The sequence below is a fragment of the Bufo bufo genome, chromosome 8, assembly GCF_905171765.1.
Source record: "Bufo bufo chromosome 8, aBufBuf1.1, whole genome shotgun sequence".
Classification (NCBI taxonomy): Eukaryota; Metazoa; Chordata; class Amphibia; order Anura; family Bufonidae; genus Bufo; species Bufo bufo.
In genome coordinates this window covers 185,918,397-185,943,989 of record NC_053396.1, presented here as the reverse complement: position 1 = coordinate 185,943,989, position 25,593 = coordinate 185,918,397, and the positions used below count along the sequence as shown (strand labels likewise).

The 25,593-nt window shown below is 43.2% G+C and overlaps 1 protein-coding gene across 2 annotated transcripts in view; it reads left to right on the top strand.

The window, feature by feature from the left end:
• LOC121009430 (cytochrome P450 2G1-like) overlaps nucleotides 1-25,593 on the top strand; it is a 50,822-nt gene that overhangs the window by 6,454 nt on the left and 18,775 nt on the right. For both annotated transcript variants that reach the window (XM_040442542.1, XM_040442543.1), the window contains exons 5-8: nucleotides 3,493-3,653; nucleotides 15,679-15,855; nucleotides 17,560-17,701; nucleotides 21,848-22,035. In XM_040442542.1, the coding sequence (XP_040298476.1) occupies nucleotides 3,493-3,653; nucleotides 15,679-15,855; nucleotides 17,560-17,701; nucleotides 21,848-22,035 (668 nt within the window). The remainder of the gene's footprint in view (nucleotides 1-3,492; nucleotides 3,654-15,678; nucleotides 15,856-17,559; nucleotides 17,702-21,847; nucleotides 22,036-25,593) is intronic.

Sequence of the window (25,593 nt, the reverse complement as noted above, 5' to 3'; positions counted from 1 at the left end):
TGGCAACTGCATGAGGAGTCAACATAGTGGCCCAGTCCAGAGCGGTGATAGTAAAACAACTTAAACACACCAAAATTAGTAGTATCAGGCAGGGGCGTTGCTAGGGTCTGAAGACATCCGGGGCACGAGCCCCTGTGAAGCCACGCCCTCATGGCCTCCGGGGGGGGGGGGGGCTTCACAGTAGTAGTTTTTAACCCCTTTCAGCAGTCCCCCCTTCAGTGAATGGGGGACTGCTGAAAGGGGTTAATAACTACAGTGAAGGGCCTAGCTGTCTGGGCAATCCCACAGATCATCCTAACCTATGGTCAGCCTAATTTAAAATTAAGCAAACCCCCCAACTATAAACTAATCACAGATTGTGCTGCTGGGATGCCAGAATCAGTTGTAATCTCTGAAGGAATCCATTAACAAGTGTAGGAAGTTGGAACCCATCAACCCCCCTTGTACTTGTTCTGCTACTTGCAGGCTTCACGGGCATGAGTTCAGAACTTCAGTCACTTCAGTCCACAATTCTGTGTTGCGGCGCGTGATCCCTCGAGACCTGTGACCTCCTGCGGCGGGTCTCACGGGATCATGAGCCGCAGAACAGAATTGCGGACTGAAGTTCTGAACTCATGCCCGTGTAGCCTGCAAGTACAAGGGGGTTGGCGGATGATCTGTGGGATTGCCCAGACGGCTAGGAATAGCCTAATAAATAAAAAAAATCCCACCAGCATAAACATTCGGGGCACTGGACAAAACATCCGGGACTCCAGCCCCGAATGTTTTGACCTAACTATGCCCCTGCAGCAATTTCATCCCAATTACACAATTTTAGAATTATCGGATTTACTTATGTTTAAAAGAATGTAAACACCCTAAAATCTGTAGTATCAGACTGCAATTTCACCGCAATGACACAATTAATGAGGATTGAATTATGTATAAAAGAACGTGAACATCCTAAATTCACCCCAATTACACAATCAAGGATTAACTGATTGAATTACATATATAAAAAGTAAGTGATCCCCCAAAATCTATAGTATCGAGCCACAATTCATCCTAATTACAAAATCAAGGATTAATGGATTTATTTATGTATACAAGAATGCGAACAACCTAAAATCAGTAGTATTATAACACTTTTTAACCCCAATTAGTGCAGCAAGGTGTAATAGAATAGCTTCTATTAGCCAAGCTTTACATTGTTCAATTGGCCCCTGCTCTCTCCCAAAAGTGTGGGTAATGTCTCCCTATGATATCCCTACACTATCTCTATGCTGTCCCTAAACTGTTCAGTAGTATTATTTTGTGAATAAAGTCTTTGCTAATGACTGTCCCTAGTGCCTGTAACGTCTCTCCGTGCACTAAGTTCACTGGAAAATGGCGGAGACCGGGTAGGGGGAGACTTTTTATACGGCTCTGTCATCATAGATGCTGGCTATCTACTGATTGGCTGGCTGCACGGAATTATGGGTTCCAGGGCTCCTTACTTCCTCTTTCTAACATGTGCAGCAGCTATTAAAAAAAATCTGATTCGTTACAATAAAGCGTGAGGAAATTCGACTTCATGACATAGTAACATAGTACATAATATATAAGGCCGAAAAAAGACATTTGTCCATCCAGTTCGGCCTGTCATCCTGTGAGGTAGAAGCCAATTTTCCTCACTTTAGGGGAATAAAAAATTCCTTCCCGACGCCAATCAGGCAATCAGAATAACTCCCTGGATCAACGACCCCTCTCTAGTAGCTATAGCCTGTAATATTATTGCACTCCATAAATACATCCAGGCCCCTCTTGAATTCCTTTATTGTACTCACCATCATGACAAATAAAAATTTTCCTGAAATTTTAATCGAATTCCACTTCGTCAACTTCTATTCGCCTAACTGTAATAATAAGTGTCTGATCACTGAGTGGCTGATCTCTTTGGCACCCACCAGTTATGAAAATGAGTGTGCCTATGGAGTGGTAGTGAGTAGTGTTGAGCGAACTTGTGTTTTAAGTTCGGCGTCTAAAGTTCGGGTTATCGAAGAATCGCCTTATGGATTCCGCTACCACGGACCATAATGGAATTTAAAGTCCATAACGCGATTCTTCGATAACCCGAACCCCAACTTTAGACGCCGAACTTAAAACACAAGTTCGCTCAACACTAGTAGTGAGCATGCACCACTCACTGGAGGATTGACAGAGCCAAGCATGGTCTTTATCAGCCCCATAGATGTGAAGGGATCACATTTGCACTGCTACTCCATTCATGCAGAGGACTTTGGGATCTCTGTTCTCATAATCTGGGGATTTGGGATCAGTTAAATCTTCTATACTGTGGATAGGGGATAAGTGTCCATTATGAAAAACCTCTTTTATGCTATGTTGTATGTGAGGTATTTAAGATCTTTCAGAAAAACTGAGCTCCAATACCCTACAAATAGTAAACATGAAATGCCGTAAAGATCAATATCTGATTTGATAACTCACAACTCCCTCCAATTATTATGAAGTGGATGTGGATCAGCTGTGCCACTTTAACCGATTTGGTTTGGGGCATTATCCAAGTGGCTCCCCTGGTATTCACCAGGGGAACAACTAGGCGCTACCTCTTGGAGAAGCCTCTGTTTCAAGTGCCCATTGACCCACAAGGGTCAAGATACATGGGTGAATAGCACTGTGTGATCTGGAAACACCATAGTCAGGCTGAGGTTAGGACAGGCAGAAGTTGTGCAATCTGATAAACAGTCCAAGGACAGGGTGGGCCTCTCAGGGTCAGTATGGGAATCAAGGAAGAGTCGGGTCAGGTAGCAAGGGGTCAAATTGGGGAAACAGGCAGAAGTTGGTACATAGGCAGACAAACATGGAACAGCACACCTTTGCAGGACACTAGCAGACTAAAACGGGCTAGCCATTGGTTAGCAAAGCTTAGGGTGCATATGCTGGCCCTTTATGAGCTGGAGGCAGAGAGAGAGAGAGAGGCCTACAGTAGCCGTCTAGAAGCAGGCTGCAGCCTGTGTGGAGGGACAAATCTATTCTGGTTGGGCCTGTCCATAAGAATGGAAGAGGCACCACTAGATCCATGATGCTGGAGCCCAGAGTGAAGGACTGGATGAGCAGAGCAACAGCAGCTACTGTAATACTGAACAGCTGCTTCAGAGAGACTCTGATGCCAGAACGTCACATCTCCCTCCATTTTGCAGTGGACAGATCTGGCTATTGTAGCTCTACTCCAAATTGATGTGAATGGGAGCAGCAGCTCCCTTTACTGCATAATGGATAGAGCTGTGTAGTCACTGCACGCGACTTCAAATGCCAGAGCCAATCTGAAACATCCGATCTGCGGAGGTGCATGGTGTTCAACCTCCGCAGTTACAATAATGATGGCCTACCCTGAAGATAGGCTATCAATCGTAAAGGATTAGAAAATACCTTTAATTGTTGTCATAATACAATAAAAAAATACCTCAAGTTTTGCTCCTAAACTGAGTTTAACATTTTCACAACTTATCCCAGGTTTTCCTTGTGATCCAACTTACTTTTTGTCCTTGGCGGTTTCCAACATGATCTGTTCCATTGTTTTTGGTGAACGTTTTGACTATGAAGACAAAAAATTTCTTGGACTTCTTGCCTTGTTGAAGGAAACTTTTGGTATATTAAGCTCGGGGGCTGGTCAGGTACGCATTTGAGTATTTCTTTGTTAGATTCTTAATCTTCTTTCTTGTTTTTCATTAAAAGGGTTATCTCACCTTGCTATTTCAGGCTGAGTCTGCTGGCTAGCTCTGCACTTTCTGCTCTGTAGGTGGGTGGTGACTGTAAGGTTGAATGATGGCACAAGCAAGTAGCTAGGATGATGCCGCCCCTTGAGTGCACGCTCCTGAAGCTGATAATGAATCATATTCACTAGCAGCTTTAGCGCTGAGAACCTTCTTCAGATTGTGACAACCAGCTAGTTATAGTAATCCTGGTTGCCACAATCTGTCGTTTTGCCATGCTGTCCCCCCAGGGCCGGCTCCAGGTTCATGTGGGCCCTTGGGTGATAAATCTCAGTGGGCCCTGTTGTGGCATTTGTCAAATGTCACAATGGCATCTGAGAGTGTTAAAAAATGGAAGCGCGGGCTTCCTGCTCAGAAGTGCCTTCCCCCAGCGGAGATCAGGAAAAGCACCCCGTTCTAAAAATGAGCAGCAGCCTGTACTAGGCTTCCAGGCTCATTGTTAGTATATCCCAGTTCAGGCCACTAGGTGGCAGCACTAAACTGTGATATATGATTGTTATAGAGAATAATGGAACAATTTCCATTATTTTGTATAAGTTGCAATCTGATGAAAAGTAATTAAAAAATATAAAAAAAGGTTTTGAAAATATAAAAAAATGTACAAAAAAGTAAAATCACCCCACTTTCCCCAAAAATGAACAAAAAATAAATAAAGTTATAGGCATTGTCGCATGCAAAAGCACCCATACTATTAAAATATAAAAAAAGTTAGCCCATATAGTGAAGGATGTAAAAGAATAAAAGAAAAAAGGCTGATTTGCCGTTTTTTCATCACTTTACCTCCCAAGAAAATTTAATAAAAAGTGATCAAGTCATACACACCCCAAAATGTTATTGTAAAAAAAAGACAGATTTTCTTCAAATGATTCCCCACACATTCTGTAGAGATAACTATAAAAAAGTTATGGGGGTCACCGGGGAGCAGGGGTTCTGTTAGGGTTGCCACCTTTCCCAACAAAAAATAATAGTTACCCAAATTAAAAAGGTTGGTGTGTCTATTAAAGTTTTATTTAGTCTCTATTGTTGAAATGATTATGCTGGGATTCAAACTCATAGCCTTCTACATTAAAGTTAAGAATCTTAATGACTGGGCTGTAGAGCTTCATATTAACCTGCTGTACATATATTATGGCTCAAAATCTCAGTAGTAGTTTATCACATATTATGCATAAATATATAAATATCAGAAGTATGATTTTATATATATATATATATATATATATATATATATATTTTTTTGTAATAATTACACATTTATTTTGTGGCATACATTTTTTTACAATTACAAAAAAATATATACAATTATACTTCTGCTGTATAGGAATACCTAATGCATGAGAAACTACTATGAGGTTTTTCTAGCACAGATTGTCATGGAGCTTCATAGCTCAGTGGTTAAGGTTCTTGCATCTAATATAGAATGTTGGGAGTTCAAATCCTAGCAGAAACATTTCAGAAATAGAGGCTAAATTTAAATTAAATGCACTGGGTGTCCCCAAGCATACTGATAATGCTTGGAGATACCCCCTTCATGTTCATAGTACTGACTCCATATATGGACATAGCCATATATGGAGTCAGAGCATGGACTCCTAAGCCGGGAGCTAGAGTCCTGAGTGTTCAGTAACACTGGGGGATTCCCCGTACAGAGATCTTCAGCATAGACTTGAGTGGGCCCCCGGCTTTGCCGGGTGCTGACGCCAGCCCTGTGTTTTTATACCATAGTAAAAAAGTTCTTGTGTTCCGTCCTTTGTCTCCAAAAGCCAGGATTTCCAATTCATCGATCTCAACTCATATTCTCTCCCTTCACCCTGCCCCCTATTCATAGCCAAACTTTAGAGATGTCCCGAACTATTCGTCGGCGAACATCGCTTGTTCGCGTTCGCCACGGCGGGCGAACATATGCAATGTTCGGTCCGCCCCTATACGTCGTCATTGAGCAAACTTTGACCCTGTACCTCACAGTCAGCAGACACATTCCAGCCAATCAGCATACCCTCCCTCCCAGACCCTCCCACCTCCTAAAAAAAAAGCAAGGACGGCAGCCCTCTTAGATTCATTCTGAAGCTGCAGTGTTAGAGCAGGGAGAGTGCTGCTGCTGCTGAATTAATAGGGAAAGCGTTAGCTAGGCCACTGTTCTGTGTCCACTCCAGTCCTCAAAGACTCATCTGCTGTAAGGACAGCATCCTGACAGCACCCCAAAAAGCCCTTTTTAGGGCTGGTACATCAGTCTGCTTTTATTTATTTTTTCTATATATATATTTCAGTTGCCTGCCCGTGTGTGAGAGGCCACAGGCCCACAGACTGTACTGTGTGCACACCACTCATATAGGGTGGCACAGTACCTTGCACATATAGTACCACTAATCTAAAAAAAAAATGACAGGCAGAGGCAGGCCACCCCTCAGGGGCCGTCATGGTCGTGGTGCTGTGATTTCCTTTGGCCCTAGAATAATGCCCAGTGTTCAGAGGCCATGTACCCTGAACTCGAAAAATTCTGAGGACATAGTTGACTGGCTTACACAGGACACCCAATCTTCTACAGCTTCCGCTCGGAACCTTGACGCACCACCATCCTCCTCCAGCTCAGCTTCGGGCACCTCTCAAGTTACCACTCGCCCGCCCGCCACCACCACCACAGCCGCTTCACTTGATCTGTCAGAGGAGTTATTTACACATCAGTTGGAAGAAATGAGTGATGCGCAACCATTATTGCCAGAGGATTTAGATAACAGGGATATGTCTCAGTCAGGCAGCATTACACACATGGACGTACGGTGTGATGATGATGTTGTACCCGCTGCTGCTTCCTTTGCTGAGTTGTCAGATACAAGTAAAGCGGTTGATGATGACGATGTGTCCGTGGATGTCACGTGGGTGCACGCTCGAAGAGAAGAACAGGGGGAAAGTTCAGATGGGGAGACAGAGAGGAGGAGGAGACGAGTTGGAAGCAGGGGAAGGTCATCGCAAGGAGCTAGTGGCACAGTCAGACAGCATGTATCGGCACCAGTGGTCAACCAGACAGCACGCCAATTAACGCATGCTGTTGCCACCACCAGAATGCCGTCATTGCAAAGTTCAGCAGTGTGGCATTTTTTTGGTGTGTCTGCCTCTGATAACAGCGATGCCATTTGCAACCTGTGCCAAAAGAAACTGAGTCGTGGGAAGTCCAACACCCACCTAGGTACAACTGCTTTGCGAAGGCACATGATCTCACATCAAACGCCTATGGGATCAACACATGAGTACAAGCAGCACACAAACTCAAAGCCACCATCCTCCTCCTGGTCCAGCATCTTCAGCCATGTCAACCACTGCTGTCCTCCTTGCCCCCTCTCAACCACCCGCCACTCTGCCTCTTACCTTCAGCAGTTCCTGCTCATCTGCCCACAGTCAGATGTCTGTCAAGGAAATGTTTGAGTGTAAGAAGCCAATGTCACAGAGTCACCCCCTTGCCCGGCGTCTGACAGCTGGCTTGTCGGAACTCTTAGCCCGCCAGCTTTTACCATACAAGCTTGTGGAGTCTGAGGCCTTCAAAAAATTTGTAGCTATTGGGACACCGCAGTGGAAGGTACCCGGCCGAAAATTTTTATCACAAAAGGCAATCCCCAACCTGTACTCTGTTGTGGAAAAGGAAGTCATGGCATGTCTGGCACACAGTGTTGGGGCAAGGGTCCATCTGACCACTGATACCTGGTCTGCAAAGCACGGTCAGGGCAGGTATATCACGTACACTGCGTATTGGGTAAACCTGCTGACTGCTGCCACGCATGGAATGCGTGGCTCTGCAGCGGAGTTGGTGACACCGCCGCGACTTGCAGGCAGGCCTGCTGCCACCTCCTCTACTCCTCCTACTCCATCCTCTTCGCTAACCTCCTCGGCTGAGTCTTCTTCTGCTGCTGTGTCTTGCTCCACATCAACTGCACCCCCTCAGCTCCCCAGGGGCTATTCCACATCCCGGATACGACAGTGTCACTCCGTCTTGGGGTTGACTTGCCTGAAAGCAGAGAGTCACACCGGACCAGCACTCCTGAACGCACAGGTGGATCAGTGGCTGACCCCGCACCAACTGGAGATCGGCAAAGTGGTGTGTGACAACGGAAGAAATCTGTTGGCGGCATTGAATTTGGGCAAGTTGACACATGTGCCGTGCATGGCACATGTGTTGAATATGATCGTACAACGCTTTGTGTATAAGTACCCAGGCTTACAGGATGTCCTCAAGCAGGCCAGGAAGGTGTGTGGCCATTTCAGACGTTCCTACAGGCCATGGTGCACTTTTCTGATATTCAGCGGCGAAACAACATGCCAGTGAGGCGCTTGATTTGCGACAGCCGACACGTTGGAATTCAACACTCCTAATGTTCGACCGTCTGCTCCAACAAGACCTGGGTGCTAGGACTGCCTCTGCGGAGCTGGGTATTTTTTTGCCACGTTACTGGACGCTCATGCGCAATGCCTGTAGGGTCATGCGTCCTTTTGAGGAGGTGACAAACCTAGTCAGTCGCACCGAAGGCACCATCAGCGACCTCATTCCATTTGTTTTCTTCCGGGAGCGTGCCCTGTGAAGAGTGCTGAATCAGGCCATAGATGAGTGTGAAGAGGAAGAGTTGTGGTCACCATCACCACCAGAAACAGCCTTATCATCATCGCTTGCTGGACCAGCGGCAATGCTGGAAAAAGAGTCTGAGGAAGAGGAGTCAGAGGAGGAATGTGGCTTTGAGGAGAAGGAAGACCAACCACAGCAGGCATCCCAGGTTGCTCGTTATCACCTATTTGGGACCCGTGGTGTTGTACATGGCTGGGGGGAAGAACAGACCTTCAATGAGATCAGTGAGGACGAGGAATGGGACATGAGTAGCTCGGCATCCAACCTTGTGCAATTGGGGTCTTTCATGCTGTCATGCCTGTTGAGAAACCCTCGTATAAAAAGGCTGAAGGAGAACGACCTGTACTGGGTGGCCACGTGTAACAGTACAGCCTGGATCGCAGCAGCTCCCTGTGACTCCGCCCACTTACCTCCGGGCCTTAAATAGAAGACAGGTGCTAAGCAGGGTGTTCCACTAATGGAGTGCGCACCCTGCTAGCTCCATTGCATCTGAGGACTCTGTCCACATATCCAGACCTGGATCCCTAACAACATTGTGAAGGACTGCCTACCTTCTTGCCACTGGCTTCCCCACTGCTGGCTTCCTAGCCAGGACCAACTAACCGCAAGTATATGCCTGTTACCTGCTCTGATTGAGGTCCTGGAACTCAGTGTGGGGTGGTTCCTGCTGGTGTGAGGCGATATTCCCAAACCAACACTGAACTCAGGACATGCTATGCTAACTCTGAACTTGCTGCATATTATATACTAAACTGAGGACATGCTATGCTAACTCTGAACCTGCTGCATATTATATACTAAACTGAGGACATGCTATGCTAACTCTGAACCTGCTGCATATTATATACTAAACTGAGGACATGCTATGCTAACTCTGAACCTGCTGCATATTATATACTAAACTGAGGACATGCTATACTAACTCTGAACTTGCTGCATATTATATACTAAACTGAGGACATGCTATACTAACTCTGAACCTACTGCATATTATATACTAAAACTTTTAAATACATAAAGGGAATTATATACTATTCCCTTTTAAATACATAAAGGGAATCAACTCGGTAAAGGAAGAGAGCATATTTAAAAGAAGAAAAACTACCACAAGAGGACACAGTTTTAAATTAGAGGGGCAAAGGTTTAAAAGTAATATAAGGAAGTATTACTTTACTGAGAGAGTAGTGGATGCATGGAATAGCCTTCCTGCAGAAGTGGTAGCTGCAAATACAGTGAAGGGGTTTAAGCATGCATGGGATAGGCATAAGGCCATCCTTCATATAAGATAGGGCCGGGGGCTATCCATAGTATTCAGTATATTGGGCAGACTAGATGGGCCAAATGGTTCTTATCTGCCGACACATTCTATGTTTCTATGTTTCTATGTTTCTAAAACTGAGGACATGCTATACTAACTCTGAACCTACTGCATATTATATACTGAAACTGAGGACATGCTATATACTAACCCTGAACCTATGGCATACTATAGACTAAACTGAGGGCATACTATATACTAACTCTGAACTGTGCACAAGCTTATACTAACTTGTGACTCCTGTAATACTGGGGGACCCTCCTTTCCAGCAGTAACTAATTAGATGAATAGCGGTAAATGATTTTGTTACCCCAAACTCTCCGCCCAAGACTGAGAGAGACGCCTGGGGTACATACTGAGTAACCGTGAATCCCACAGCCAAAAACTAGGGCGGTGGGATAATAGTGGATGTCCATTGCTTCTGCAGTTGAGATCCTAACTGATCAACTAGGTGCGTTACACCACGCTACTAGACCCCCGGTATAATCAGAAAGTGGCTGAAATGTTACCGAATTACCGGAAGTCGGAAAGGATGCAGCAGTTCCAAAACAAATTAAAAAGTATGCTTTACACAGCGTATAAGGGTGATGTCACAGCACAACGGGAATCTAACAGGGGAAAAGGTGAAAGTAATCCTCATCCTACCACGACCACGCCGGCAAGGACAGGACACTTTACAGACGTGTTGTTGATGGAGGAAACGCAGAGCTTTTTAAGTCCTACGCATCGCCACAGCCCTTCGGGGTCCACCCTCAGAGAACGACAGGTAGCAGACTACCTCGCCTTAACTGCAGATATCGACACTCTGAGGAGCGATGAACCCCTTGACTACTGAGTGTGCAGGCTTGACCTGTGGCCTGAGCTATCCCAATTTGCGATAGAACTGCTGGCCTGCCCCACTTCAAGTGTCCTGTCAGAAAGGACCTTCAGCGCAGCAGGAGGTATTGTCACTGAGAAGAGAAGTCGCCTAGGTCAAAAAAGTCTAGATTACCTCACCTTTATTAAGATGAATGAGGCATGGATCCCGAAGGGACTGACAGTGGGGGATGCATTTGACTAAAAAAGGTCTGATGAGATGCCTTGGGCTAAAAATGGTCCACACGCTGCTGTATTTAATCTCTACATGCCGGATGACTTGCGTGACTTCTCCGCCACCAACTAGGGTTCAAGCCACAATGTTTTAGTACACTTTCTGCCTGGAAAACAAATTTTTTCGGCGGCTGCAACAATGCCTAATTTTTCAGGCATGTGTACATGCCTAATTTTTCTGGCCTCTGGTGCTGCACTGTGGCTGCAAAAACAAAACAAAAAAAGGCACATACATGTGTCAATTCCCCTTTGTGATCGTTACCTTGTTGTGGTGAAGGGGCTTGCGTAGAAAAAAGACATTGACATTAATTTTCTTTGTGATCATCTAAGGTGATCATTAAAGCCTACTAGGCCAACAATGGGCCCACACTGCAGAATCATTGATTTCTGGGTCACTTAACTCTCACTGAACTACCTCAGCACGACCATAGGCTTTGAAAAACCGCCATCGCCTGTAATCTCCTGAACGTGCGCACGAGCTACATCATCACTACACCAAGATTGACACATAGAGGAATAAAATTTATGTCATGAGTGTGTCAACTATTGACAACTCTTTGCGGTTGTTTGCGGTGCGTTAAACGGGGAGTTTGGTCTGTCAGAGTTTGGTCTGTCACTGTGAAGCGGGCGTAACCCTTACACTACCTGATCGATACAACATCATACCTGATCGTATACACACACTGGATGTTTTAAAGCACATTATTCTAAACAATTTAGGAATGTTAGGTGATTTATGCCCTTTATGGAATAAAACCCGACTCTGCGTCAACTACGTAATTTTCCATGGGAGTTTTGCCATGGATCCCCCTCCGTCATGCCACAGTCCAGGTGTTAGTCCCCTTGAAACAACTTTTCCATCACTATTGTGGCCAGAAAGGGTCCCTGTGGGTTTTAAAATTCGCCTGCCTATTGAAGTCTATGGCGGTTCGCCCGTTCACGAACATTTTCGTAAATTTGCGTTCGCGAACGTAAAATTTTATGTTCGCGACATCTCTACCAAACTTACATTCAGCCCTCTCCATGAAGTGTTTGCTCTGGAGTGCACTGTTATCTCCCACTGATAACAGTGGCTTCCAGCAGCTCTGCCTGACCTCTGATGTTAGCAGTGTTAGCAGCCTTACTAATTGTCATCTATCAGAAGATGGCATCTAGCAGGGATTGGAGCAGCTCTAGCTGTGTAAAACAGCTTCAGGCCTCTTTCACACGACCGTATGTATTCTTCTGTATTTTGCGGTCTGTTTTTAACGGATCCGTTGTTCCTTTTTTTGCTTCTGTTTCCGTTCCATATTTACGCAAAAACATCTCCGTAGGGTTTCCATATGACATCCGTTTTTTGGGGATCTTAAATGGAAACATAACATTTGTAATCATTAGGCCTCTTGCACACGACCGTATGGCTTTTTTTTTGTATTTTGTGGTCCATTTGTAACTGATCCCATGTTCAGTTTTATGTTTCCGTTGTGTTTCCGTTTCTTAGTTCTGCAAAAAATCTCTCTATGGTTCCCGTATGAGATCTGTTGTTTGGGGATCGCAAAACAGAAACATAAAATTTTTAATTAATGTCATTTACAGTAATGTGTTTTATCAGTATACAGTACGGACCAAAAGTTTGGACACACCTTATTCAAAGAGTTTTCTTTATTTTCATGACTATGAAGGCATCAAAACTATGAATTAACACATGTGGAATTATATACATAACAAACAAGTGTGAAACAACTGAAAATATGTCATATTCTAGTTTCTTCAAAGTAGCCACCTTTTGCTTTGATTACTGCTTTGCACACTCTTGGCATTCTCTTGATGAGCTTCAAGAGGTAGTCACCTGAAATGGTCTTCCAACAGTCATGAAGGAGTTCCCAGAGATGCTTAGCACTTGTTGGCCCTTTTGCCTTCACTCTGCGGTCCAGCTCACCCCAAACCATCTCGATTGGGTTCAGGTCCGGTGACTGTGGAGGCCAGGTCATCTGGCGCAGCACCCCATCACTCTCCTTCATGGTCAAATAGCCCTTACTTTCAAAGTTTTCCCAATTTTTCGGCTGACTGACTGACCTTCATTTCTTAAAGTAATGATGGCCACTCGTATTTCTTTACTTAGAATTTGTATTATGGCAAGAAAAAAGCAGCTAACAGTCTATTCAGTAGGACTATCAGCTGTGTATCCACCTGACTTCTCCTCAACGCCACTGATGGTCCCAACCCCATTTATAAGGCAAGAAATCCCACTTATTAAACCTGACAGGGCACACCTGTGAAGTAAAAACCATTTCAGGGGACTACCTCTTGAAGCTCATCAAGAGAATGCCAAGAGTGTGCAAAACAGTAATCAAAGCAAAAGGTGGCTACTTTGAAGAACCTAGAATATGACATATTTTAAGTTGTTTCACACTTGTTTGTTATGTATATAATTCCACATGTGTGAATTCATAGTTTTGATGCCTTCAGTGTGAATCTTCAATTTTCATAGTCATGAAAATAAAGAAAACTCTTTGAATGAGAAGGTGTGTCCAAACTTTTGGTCTGTACTGTACACCTGGGCAAAGTGGGCATGGATCTGCAAAATACAGATGACATACGGATGTGTTCCGTATGTATTCTGTATTTTTTGCAGAACCATTGAAATGAATGGTTCCCCATACGGACCGCAAACGGAATCCGCAAAAACTGAACGGAAACGGCAAAAAAAACATTCGTGTGCAAGAGGCCTTACTGTAATGTACTGTAATGTTTGTAAACAGTAAACACATTGGCAAAGTGGGCATAGATCCGCAAAATACGGATGACATAAGGATGTGTTCTGCATGCATTCCGTATTTTTTGCGGACCCATTGACTTGAATAGAGCGACTGAACATTATTTCCGGACAATAGGACAAGTTCTCCTTTTAGCAGAACGGATATACGGAAACGGAATGCACACGGAGTACATTCTGTTTTTATATTTTTTGCAAAACCATTGAAATGAATGGTTCTGCATACGGACCGCAAACGAAAACTGCAAGAATGGCAATGGAAACAAAATAAGTTTGTGTGTAAGGGACCTCAAGGATACACCTGCCTCGGAGCTGTTTTACTGCAGACTATAAGCAGAAATGAGGTGACTGGGAATGTGAGCCCCCAGACAGGCCGTATCTGTTTCTTACTGTGCGCAAACGCGGCCACCGCTGCTGGATATTAGTGGTGGCTGTAACCCATGATAACTAGTTAATTGTAAAATGTATTGAAGAAGATAAAGGAGGCAATTTGGACCAATTAAATACATTAGGAAGTGGCTTATAATACTGTTTTAATTATAATAAATAACACTTAAGTGAGGTGAGACAACCGCTTTAAGAATACATTTTTGGATATTGGAGGTTGAAATATGTGAACAGCCTGTACAAACCATGTAGCCAAAAAACGTATTCCAAAATCCCATGTGTTCATTAAATATGCAGTTATTAATAATTTCTTGGCCATGTGTGGAAGCAGCCATAAATTTATAGCAGTAGGGATATATCAGGACAACGACGTGGTGCAAAAACACGGGCCAGGACACTCACATGAAGAACAACAAGGTTCCTCCTATTCACTGAGCCCCCCTTTCAGACAACCATGTCTTTCCTGTAAATGGCCACTAGAGGTCAGTAGAGTCCCTTAATTAGCAGCTATCTCCTCAGTCCGACGACTACACTAATCATTTTTTTCCTAGTTCTTTCCCTCTCTGTTGCTTGTGAACATCCGAGAAGGCTTGGATGTTCACAAGCAACAGAGAGGGAAAGAACTAGGAAAAATAATTATTAGTGTAGTCGTTGGACTGAGGAGATAGCTGCAAATTAAGGGACTCTACTGACCTCTCGTGGCCATTTACAGGAAAGACATGGTCGTCTGAAAGGGGGGCTCAGTGAAGAGGAGAAACCTTGTTGTTCTTCATGTGAGTGTCCTGCCCGGTGTTTTTGCGCCACGTCGTTGTCCTGATATATCCCTACTACATTGCCTTTGGGGAAGACTGGGCATCTTCTCCAGAATTTTTGGATACTACGGCAGCATAAACCGACAAGTGGACACACGAGTTCGATAAACCTACAGTAGAGTTGTGCCTATTGACAGCACAACTCTTTATGGTGAGCCTCCATTTTATAGTTCTATCAACCAGTCTTACTTAACTGGAACATACTACCCTATGGTGCGCTTTCTTTGTGCTATTCTAGCCACTATATTCCTATATGTATAAATCATAAATTTATAGCAGGCAGACCTACATCTGAATCACTGAATATCAGGATATTACAGAGGACAGTTGCTATAACAACACTAAAATCACTGAGGGCCACTTCCTAAAACTTAACCTTTAATCTACATACAATTAAAATACAAAAGTCCAAATTGGACTACATCTGAACACCACACCAATGTATTTAGGTTTTGCCCAGGTTCCCTAGCTGTGGCCAAGACTACAGGGGACCCCGGAATGAAGGCAGAAGTGGTTTTCACATACCCAGAACTCAAAGATTGCATGAACCCCCTTGCCCCATTGCAAAATCTGTAAGGGGGCTGCAATGTACATAGTGCTATTTATAATACTGGTGTCACTTTATGTGGTTGAAGGTCCTTGGGCTTGATTTCCTCTGTAATTGGAGCTACTGTTTATTTTTGGGAGATACTATATGATTACCAGTATTTTGCTTTAATATTTCACAGACAATAAGCCTAATATCTCTAGAAAAATAAGGTGTCCTGAAGGCCTAAAATACCCAGAAACTCAACCACTATTTTTGGAAGTAGACTCAACAGCTTTGTCCGTTTGTCCGTATGGAATCCTGAAATACAGAATATAGATAATTACTTGAGGGAAGTTGGTAATGATGATTTCTTCTGGTTGTCTTCAGAAAAGTATTAAAGATATTATTGTTTTTATCTCCCGTACAGCTACTTAACGCCTTCCCCAATCTCCTCACTAAAATCCCTGGACAACATCAGAGGATATTCCAAAATATTTCAACTCTGAAATCATTTGTATTGGACAAAGTGAAGGCACATCAACGAACATTTGACCAGAACTGTCCCAGAGATTTTATAGATTGTTTTCTTATAAAGATGGAAGAGGTGAGAAGATGGGAATGGAGATGGTTAAAGGGTTTCTGTCATCAGAAAAATTGCTATGTAGCTGGTTGATGTTAGCGATGTGCTAATGTCAGCAGAACATGGCTGCATGACTTATATCTCCCTGCCTGCCGCCGTTCCCTCAAAATAAAGACTTTCGCCCATGTCCAGTTGATTGACGTCCTAGTTCTCCTCAGTGCCCCCGAAATCCGTCCCGTTTAGTATTCGGCGCAAGCGCAGTGAGTGAAGGACGCTCTCCTGCTGCCGGCTTCATTCACTGCGCCTGCGCTGAATACTAAACAGGACGGGATTTTACGGGCGCAAAGGAGAACTAGGACGTCAATCAACTGGACATGGGCGTGCCAAAAGGTGAGAAGACGGAGCCTCTTGGTGCTGCAGCAACGCCCCACTAGCACCTAGAGGCTAATTTGCATATTATAAAAGTCATTATTTACCGCAGCAGGTAGGAAGATATAAGTCATACAGTCATGTTCTGCTGACATTAGCACATCGCTAATGTCAGCCAGCTACATAACCATTTTTCTGATGACAGACACCCTTTAAGGCCAGAGGAGTCAACTTAAGCGCTAATGCTAAAAACTAAGTAGCAGGAGCCACCAACCATTATGTTTCCTATAATGATGGAAGAGGAGGGCAGGTGGAGATGGGCATAGTTAAAGTCAGATAGGCAAAGTAAAGTTCGTGTGTTGCAAATGTTTCATATATACTATAGTAGTGATTTTCTGAGGCCGTGGGGCCTCAAAATCCCCTTAGACATTATGATATTGGTCCTTCTGCATGTTCCACAGTCAAGGCCCAAGTTCTTATAGAGGGTAAAAATTAGCAAAAACTGAGTTCTCATTGGCTTTCCATTCTGTAGTATGGGGTTAGAAGGGCTAACGTGACGTCACAACATCATCACACTGGCTGGGCACGGTGACATCATCAGTGATGACATCACTGCACATGGCTAGCGTTGTGATGTCATCACGTCAGTGTGCCAGAGATTTGGCACGTTTTCTTCAATCAAGATGGCTGCAAACGGATGAGGTATCAATTTTTTTAGTTTAACCCCTGATTAACCCCTGAAAGGCCTCAATATCAATGTTAGATGCTGCGATCATCGTTGAACGCGACATCTGAGGGGTTCAATGACAGGGGGGCGATCGCTGTTCCCTGTCATTGCACCCACTACATACAATGAAAGGCAATTTATAACAAAGTAGTTTGTAATGAATCAAATTTATTTGTGAACTTTGGCGAAGCAGCCAAATCCAATTTTTGATAACTTTGCTCATCTCTAGATACAGCCACATCCTTTCAAGGTCACAAGTTGAACACAGAATGGCATTTCTTCCTTCGGAGCATAAGGACTTGTCTTCATATTGCACCCTGATTGACTGATTAGGCTGTATGTCAGCCTCTGCTCTGAGCCCCCCCCTCCACCCTCATGTATTCCTTCATTTTCTTCCTCCTTCCTGATTTTTCCCGCCAATTTTCACTGTAAAACGGTGATGGGCGATTTTTTAAAATTCATCCAAAATGGAGTGTCAAATCTTTGGATTCGTTTGGCAGACAAGTTTTCATGAAATTCGTAATGAATCTGATTAGAATCGATTCTCTCATCTTTAGCGCTTACTATAAATGATACATTTGTCATATAATTTATGGTTTATGTTAAAAAGTTTATTTTGTTTGTACCTCCAGGAAAAGGGAAACCCTAACACCGAGTACCACTTTGATAACATGTTTGTCACTGTTATGAACCTCTTCTTTGCTGGCACAGAAACAACAAGCACTACATTGAGACACAGCTTCAGAATCTTGACCAAGCATCGGGACATACAAGGTATTGTTTATACATTACATGACATACATATACAGTACAGACCAAAAGTTTGGACACCTTCTCATTCAAAGAGTTTTCTTTATTTTCATGACTATGAAAATTGTAGATTCACACTGAAGGCATCAAAACTATGAATTAACACATGTGGAATTATATACATAACAAACAAGTGTGAAACAACTGAAAATATGTCATATTCTAGGTTCTTCAAAGTAGCCACCTTTTGCTTTGATTACTGCTTTGCACACTCTTGGCATTCTCTTGATGAGCTTCAAGAGGTAGTCCCCTGAAATGGTTTTAACTTCACAGGTGTGCCCTGTCAGGTTTAATAAGTGGAATTTCTTGCCTTATAAATGGGGTTGGGACCATCAGTTGCGTTGAGGAGAAGTCAGGTGGATACACAGCTGATAGTCCTACTGAATAGAAGGTTAGAAATTGTATTATGGCAAGAAAAAAGCAGCTAAGTAAAGAAAAATGAGTGGCCATCATTACTTTAAGAAATGAAGGCCAGTCAGTCAGCCGAAAAATTGGGAAAACTTTGAAAGTAAGGGCTATTTGACCATGAAGGAGAGTGATGGGGTGCTGCGCCAGATGACCTGGCCTCCACAGTCACCGGACCTGAACCCAATCGAGATGGTTTGGGGTGAGCTGGACTGCAGAGTGAAGGCAAAAGGGCCAACAAGTGCTAAGCATCTCTGGGAACTCCTTCAAGACTGTTGGAAGACCATTTCAAGGGACTACCTCTTGAAGCTCATCAAGAGAATGCCAAGAGTGTGCAAAGCAGTAATCAAAGCAAAATGTGGCTACTTTGAAGAACCTAGAATATGACATATTTTCAGTTGTTTCACACTTGTTTGTTATGTATATAATTCCACATGTGTTAATTCATAATTTTGATGCCTTCATAGTCATGAAAATAAAGAAAACTTTGAATGAGAAGGTGTGTCCAAACTTTTGGTCTGTACTGTATGTATTTGTTAGGACATACTGTAGTTTTCCTAAATTCTAATTGGATCCTCTCAGCTCTACTTAGACAGCAAAGAGAGAGGCCCACAGGGTCCTGGAAGTCCAAGTTTGTGCACCGCTGTGCATGTTTTCCTCTTGTTTTAGAGATCATAATGTTCTTAACACCCAGACCCCATTGATCAAAAGTTCTGCAAGGCAACTATGACATGTCAATAAAAAAAATAAAAAAAATGACAGATACACTTTAAGTTTCAAAATTAGATAATGGAAACACCATTCAACTGATCGGGGTTTTAAAGGTGGAACTGTTACCTTTTATACAGTATTGTTAGAAATACAAATTTCGTCAGGTGCTGTTCACAGGTGCATCGTGGGTGTTATTTATAATGAAGCCATGATGCTGGGCCATATACTGTATATCATATCTGTGCCATCAAGGACCAGGTTTTTTGACAACATGCAAAGCGTTGAATGTACACATTTCTTGATGTCAAACTATCCATATTTTGTGGACCTAAATACAGACTGAGCAATGTGAATGGGAGCTGAGCTTCAGGAAACCAGTATGGGCATCCAGCTCTGTGGCTCCTGGTGGCATAGTCCTTTCTAGTGATGAGCGGCATAGGCAATATTTGTTTTCACGATATTTTGCAAATTTATGGCCTAATAGTCGTCATAAATTTGCAAATTCTAAAATTCGCGATCTCTAGTCATTATTTTCTTGATTGCGAAAATCGGCAATGTAATTTGCACGTATTGCACGCGCAATACAGGCATAGCTCATTTTTGCTACATTTGTCAAACTGCTAGAAGCTTCCTGAGAATGGAGAAAATGGTTGGGAGCAACTTTCGTGACTGTGAGGAAGAACTCCTGACAGAGTGCTCCAATATATTCGCAATTGCGCAAATCGGCCCTAATGATGCGCATATTTTTGGCGCAATACATGCAACTTCACATTTTATCAGGTCTGAGTAGATATTACTGATTAGTGCACTAAGTATTGTTGTGACATCACAGCACTATGTCTGTAGCATGTATGTATGGACAGCAGAGAAACAGTAATTCCTATCACACTAACTAACACCCTGCACTGGAACCTATCAGCTACACTATATCACTATCTCCCACTAACTATCTGCATTATATACAGTTGCAAGAAAAAGTATGTGAACCCTTTGGAATGATATGGATTTTTGCACAAATTGGTCATAAAATGTGATCTGATCTTCATCTAAGTCACAACAATAGACAATCACAGTCTGCTTAAACTAATAACACACAAAGAATTAAATGTTCCCATGTTTTTATTGAACACACCATGTAAACATTCACAGTGCAGGTGGAAAAAGTATGTGAACCCTTGGATTTAATAACTGGTTTAACCTCCTTTGGCAGCAATAACTTCAACCAAACGTTTCCTGTAGTTGCAGATCAGACGTGCACAACGGTCAGGAGTAATTCTTGACCATTCCTCTTTACAGAACTGTTTCAGTTCAGCAATATTCTTGGGATGTCTGGTGTGAATCGCTTTCTTGAGGTCATACCACAGCATCTCAATCGGGTTGAGGTCAGGACTCTGACTGGGCCACTACAGAAGGCCTATTTTCTTCTGTTTAAGCCATTCTGTTATTGATTTATTTCTATGCTTTGGGTCGTTGACCTGTTGCAACACCCATCTTCTGTTGAGCTTCAGCTGGTGGACAGATGGCCTTAAGTTCTCCTGCAAAATGTCTTGATAAACTTGGGAATTAATTTTTCCTTCGATGATAGCAATCCGTCCAGGCCCTGACACAGCAAAGCAGCCCCAAACCATGATACCCCCACCCCCATACTTCACAGTTGGGCTGAGGTTTTGATGTTGGTGTGCTGTGCTTCTTTTTCTCCACACATAGTGTTGTGTGTTACTTCCAAACAACTCAACTTTGGTTTCATCTGTCCACAGAATATTTTGCCAGTACTGCTGTGGAACATCCAGGTGCTCTTGTGCAAACTGTAAACGTGCAGCGTTTTTTTTGGACAGCAGTAGCTTCCTCTTTGGTATCCTCCCATAAAATCCATTCTTGTTTAGTGTTTTACGTATCATAGATTCGCTAACAGGGATGTTAGCATATGCTAGAGACTTTTGTAAGTCTTTAGCTGACACTCTAGGATTCTTCTTCACCTCATTGAGCAGTCTGCGCTGTGCTCTTGCAGTCATCTTTACAGGGCGGTCACTCCTAGGGAGAGTATCAGCAGTGCTGAACTTTCTCCATTTACAGACAATTTGTCTTACCGTGGACTGATGAACAGCAAGGCTTTTGGAGATACTTTTATAACCCTTTCCAGCTTTATGCAAGTCAACAATTCTTAATCGTAGGTCTTCTGAGAGCTCTTTTCTGTGAGGCATCATTCACATCAGGCAATGCTTCTTGTGAAAAGCAATCACAGAACTGGTGTGTGTTTTTTATAGGGCAAGGAAGCTGTAACCAACACCTCCAATCTCATCTCATTGATTGGACTCCAGTTGGCTGACACCTCACTCCAATTAGCTCTTGGAGATGTCATTAGTCTAGGGGTTCACATAATTTTTCCACCTGCACTGTGAATGTTTACATGGTGTGTTCAATAACAACATGGTAACATTTAATTCTTTGTGTGTTATTAGTTTAAGCAGACTGTGATTGTCTATTGTTGTGACTTAGATGAAGATAAGATCACATTTTATGACCAATTTGCGCAGAAATCCATATCATTCCAAAGGGTTCACATACTTTTTCTTGCAACTGTATATGAGCTAACTAACTATCTAATGTAATTGGATAAGGAATTGGATCCAGAGGAAAGCACAGAGCACAGCAATCACACTGCTCTCTCTGTCAGAACTCCAAAAAGCAGCAGAAAATGGCTGCTGGGGAGTTTCTTATATAGTAAAGGGGTAGGCAATTTTCCTATTGGTTGCTTTGGAATTTGCTAAGCTCTGACAAAGATATTGCAGCCTTAGCATTGGCCCACAAGCAAGAAGGGAGGTTACTGATGGAAAAAAAAAATTACAAATATATCTAATTCTCAAAGTGCTGATATTCGCAATAAAAATTTGCTAATAAAATATACGTTTGTTAATTATGCATTATAAACCCCCCAAAATCCCCTTAGCTACCAGGTTAGAAAAAGTCACAGTAATTTGATTTCTGTCTCCTCAGCTAAAGTTCAAAAAGAAATTGATGCAGTGGTTGGTCAGGATCGGTGTCCTTCTTTAGAGGATCGGAGCAAGATGCCATATACAGAAGCTGTTATTCATGAGATCCAGAGACATTCAGACATTGTTCCACTGGGTCTTCCCCATGCAGCAGCCGAGACCACCACGTTCAGAGGATACACTATCCCAAAGGTCAGCAGAAATGTACACATTAATACTTTTGAGCAATATCAGATTGACTTGAGGATCATACGTAGTCATCATACCATACAGATAAAAGCATTATGCAATGGAAACTGATCATTTGCCGGCTAAATGCTAATTGAGGTTCTAAATGTTCCTTAAAAGAGCTTAATGAAACTTCCCTATCCTCTCTTGGATTCCCGAAACAGGCACCAATAGGGCTTGAAAAATTAGAAAAATAAGTTACTGTGCACCTAGGGGTAAATGAGCTTTACTTTTATCCAGTGTTCTCTGACTGGAATTTATCAAGGGACTCAGAGAATGTCCTTGGATGAAAATGACTAAAGGTGAATTTACATGGGACGATTCTACAGCCGATTGTCAGGAAAGAAGCGTTCCTTCCCGACAGTCAGCTGCTCGTTCAGTGAAGGAGACCACTGCATTTACATGCTACTGCGATCCCTCGTCCTCATAAAGAATCATGGTTTCTGAGCAGATCGCTGTTTAGATGACACGATCTGCTGCCCATAAACTATGATCGATGGTGTCTGCATGAATGACAGGATCACCCGAGGAACAAGCGTTTCAATCATCTGGATGATGGGTGAATGAACGGTGGGTGCTACCAGTGACATATTAGCTGGTGTCACAGCAGTTAATGATTCAAATCTAGGAATATTCCTTAAATTAATTCAACCATGTAAGTATAGAGCTTGCCACCAAACCAACAGAATTCCATCTAACTGTATTTGTATTTAGAGAACCCTATATCCCCTAAAAATTTGGCTTAATGTATACCCCATCTTGCAGAACTAGTACACAAAGTTCACAAACAGTATGACTTCACCCAAAAATATAGGTTGACCAGAAGACTTGAAGTTGCTACCATGTAACCCACAGAAAACGATGGCAGTAGACTACAGCTCAAAGCTTAGGTTGTTTCCACATCTACCTCTAAGGTTCTTTTCAGATAAGGCTATGCTTTGGCTTACATCCTTAAACGGGTTGTCTCTCTTCAGCAAAAGGCATGTATTATGTAGAGGAAGTTAATACAAGGCACTTACTAATGTATTGTTATGATCCATATTGCTTCCTTTACTGGCTTCATTCATTTCCATCACATTATACACTGCTTGTTTCCATGGTTACCAACACCCTGCAATCCATCTGTGGTGGTCATGCTTGCACACTATGCATTGTCTATGGCCCCTGTGGTTGCCGTGAAGCAACTTTCTTGATACTTTCTAAATGCTGTTAAGAACAGCTCAGGCAAGATGGCCGCCCACACAATCACGTTCAAGAAATAGAATAAATAAATCTGCAATTATAAAATAAAAAACAGATCAGCAAAAAAGGATGTGTTGCTATCTGGACAGAAAAAAAATTGGGGACATATTTCCTTTAAATCTTTAACTAAGGTACAATATGAGAGTTTTTCTAAAAGCCTGTGGCTGCTAGACATGAAAAGCTCAAAGTTGCTATCACAGACTCCATTGCTAGCTGTGCAAATTCCATAACAAAGGGTGGTATGCACACTATAATTCTCTCAATGACATACCGTATTTTTTGGACTTTAAAGGGCCATTTACACAGCCCTTGAACAGATCATCACTAACCAGCGTTACTAGTAACACTCACTAGCGATGATCTGGCGGTGTAAATGCACTGCCGATTACCCGATGAACGATCAAAATGCTTATTCATCAGGTAATTGGATCATCATTTCCCAGTGGCAGATAGGGTTGTGTCAGTGTTGGACTGGGGTTCCTAGGGCCCACCAGTAAAATTTATTTTGGGGGCCCACCGTACGGATACATTCAAATATAATAAATAATTTAACACGTTTTTTATATGAACATAGGCTGGTTGAGGTGCTGTATGTTGAATATATGTATGTAGTGCAGTAAATCTAATGTGTTATGTGCCACTTGTGCAGTGGGTGGGAGACAGGGGCTCACCATGCTCAGGATCCCACCGGGGGATTTCCCTGTACCCCTGTGGGCCAGTCCGAGCCTGGGTTGTGTAAACACGATCTGCTGCCGGAAAACAATGAGACAGTACGGGGAAGAGCAATGGCATTAGCGATCGCTCCTCCCCATACTCTGGAGGAGCTGGAGGAGATTGGTGCATGCAAATGCAGTGGTCTCCTCCGCTAGTGATCAGCAGATGGCAGGAAGGAACGCTTCCTTCCAGACAATCTGCTAAATCCTAATCTTATGTAAAGGGAACGATCCCAAAAAGTGGGGGAAAAGTGGCAGTGCATCTTATAGTCTAAATGCTAATGACTGCTTCTATTATGGTAGTGGTCATTAACATGGGGGAGGCGAGTTCAGCGCTGGCTGTACTCATCTCCCCTGGTTTTCTACCAGGTGCCGCTGTGGTGTTCTGACCGTGCACAGTGGCAGGACATAGTGCACATAGTGCACTATGACAGTACACAGCTGGACCCGGAAGAAGTAGTGCAGTGAGTCTTGGCTACGCAGCGCTGTCTAGAGCAAGAAAAGTTAGTTAATTTTTTTTTTCAACATCTGATCTGAGGTCTGATGGGGGTGCGATCTGAGGCTAGGTGGGGCTGGGTTGGTCCGATCAGAGGCTGATACGGTCTGATTGGGGGTCTGATCTGAGTTTGATGAGGTCTGATCTAAAGGGTTGATGGGGGTTGTGGGGTTCCATCGGAGGCTGATTGGGGCTGGGGGGTCTAATTTGTGGCTGATTGGGGGTCTGATCTGAGTCTAAACGGGCTGGAGGGGCATCTGATTAGAGGCTTATCTGAGGCTAATGGAGAGCTAGGGGTTTGATGGGAGGCTGATGGAGGTTGAGGGATCTGATTCTGGGGTCTGATGCAAAAATATATTTTTTTCCTATTTTTCTCCTCAAATTCCTAGTTGCGTCTTATAGTCCGCAAAAATACAGTAATTCTTTTAAAGGAGTAGTCCCCTTTCAAAAATTCCCCTTTCAAGCATTCTTACACAGATTTTTTAATCAAGCCCTAGCTGAGAATGGATACAAACAGAAATTAACATTGATATATGGATATTGTCATGCCCTGCTCAGGTTATGAGCTGAGGTCTGCCAGGCTAGCAGCACATGTGTAGTTTGTTTTGTTTTGGGTTTGGATTTGAGCTGTATCCGCCTCCTTCCAGGTGCACTGGGTGGGGTTGTTTGTATGAGTTTAAATTACTCCCTTTCCCAGTGTCCTGTGCGGGTTATAGCTTTTATCTTGCTCTGAGGAAGGAAGGATTTGCTGTTTCTGCTCTGCTACAGATAAATTGGTTTTGTTTCTCTCTTGTGTTCTGTCTAGACTGTTAGGGAGAAACCTGTTCCCTCCTTGCTTGAGGAAGCAGGCTGTCTCTTTTCCCCTTTTCAACTATCTTAGGGTTTCTTCAGCCTTAGGCACGGGGGCACATTTATTCCCACCTTCAGGCTCTGAACGTGGGCACAGAAGTCCAGGGAGAGTTGGTAGAGATTTGCTAGGAGGTGACCCTAGACACTTGTTTCATGGTTTTCTGTGTTTCTATTGTATCTTGTATCCTACCCAGCGTGACATTATAACCCGCCAATACTTCG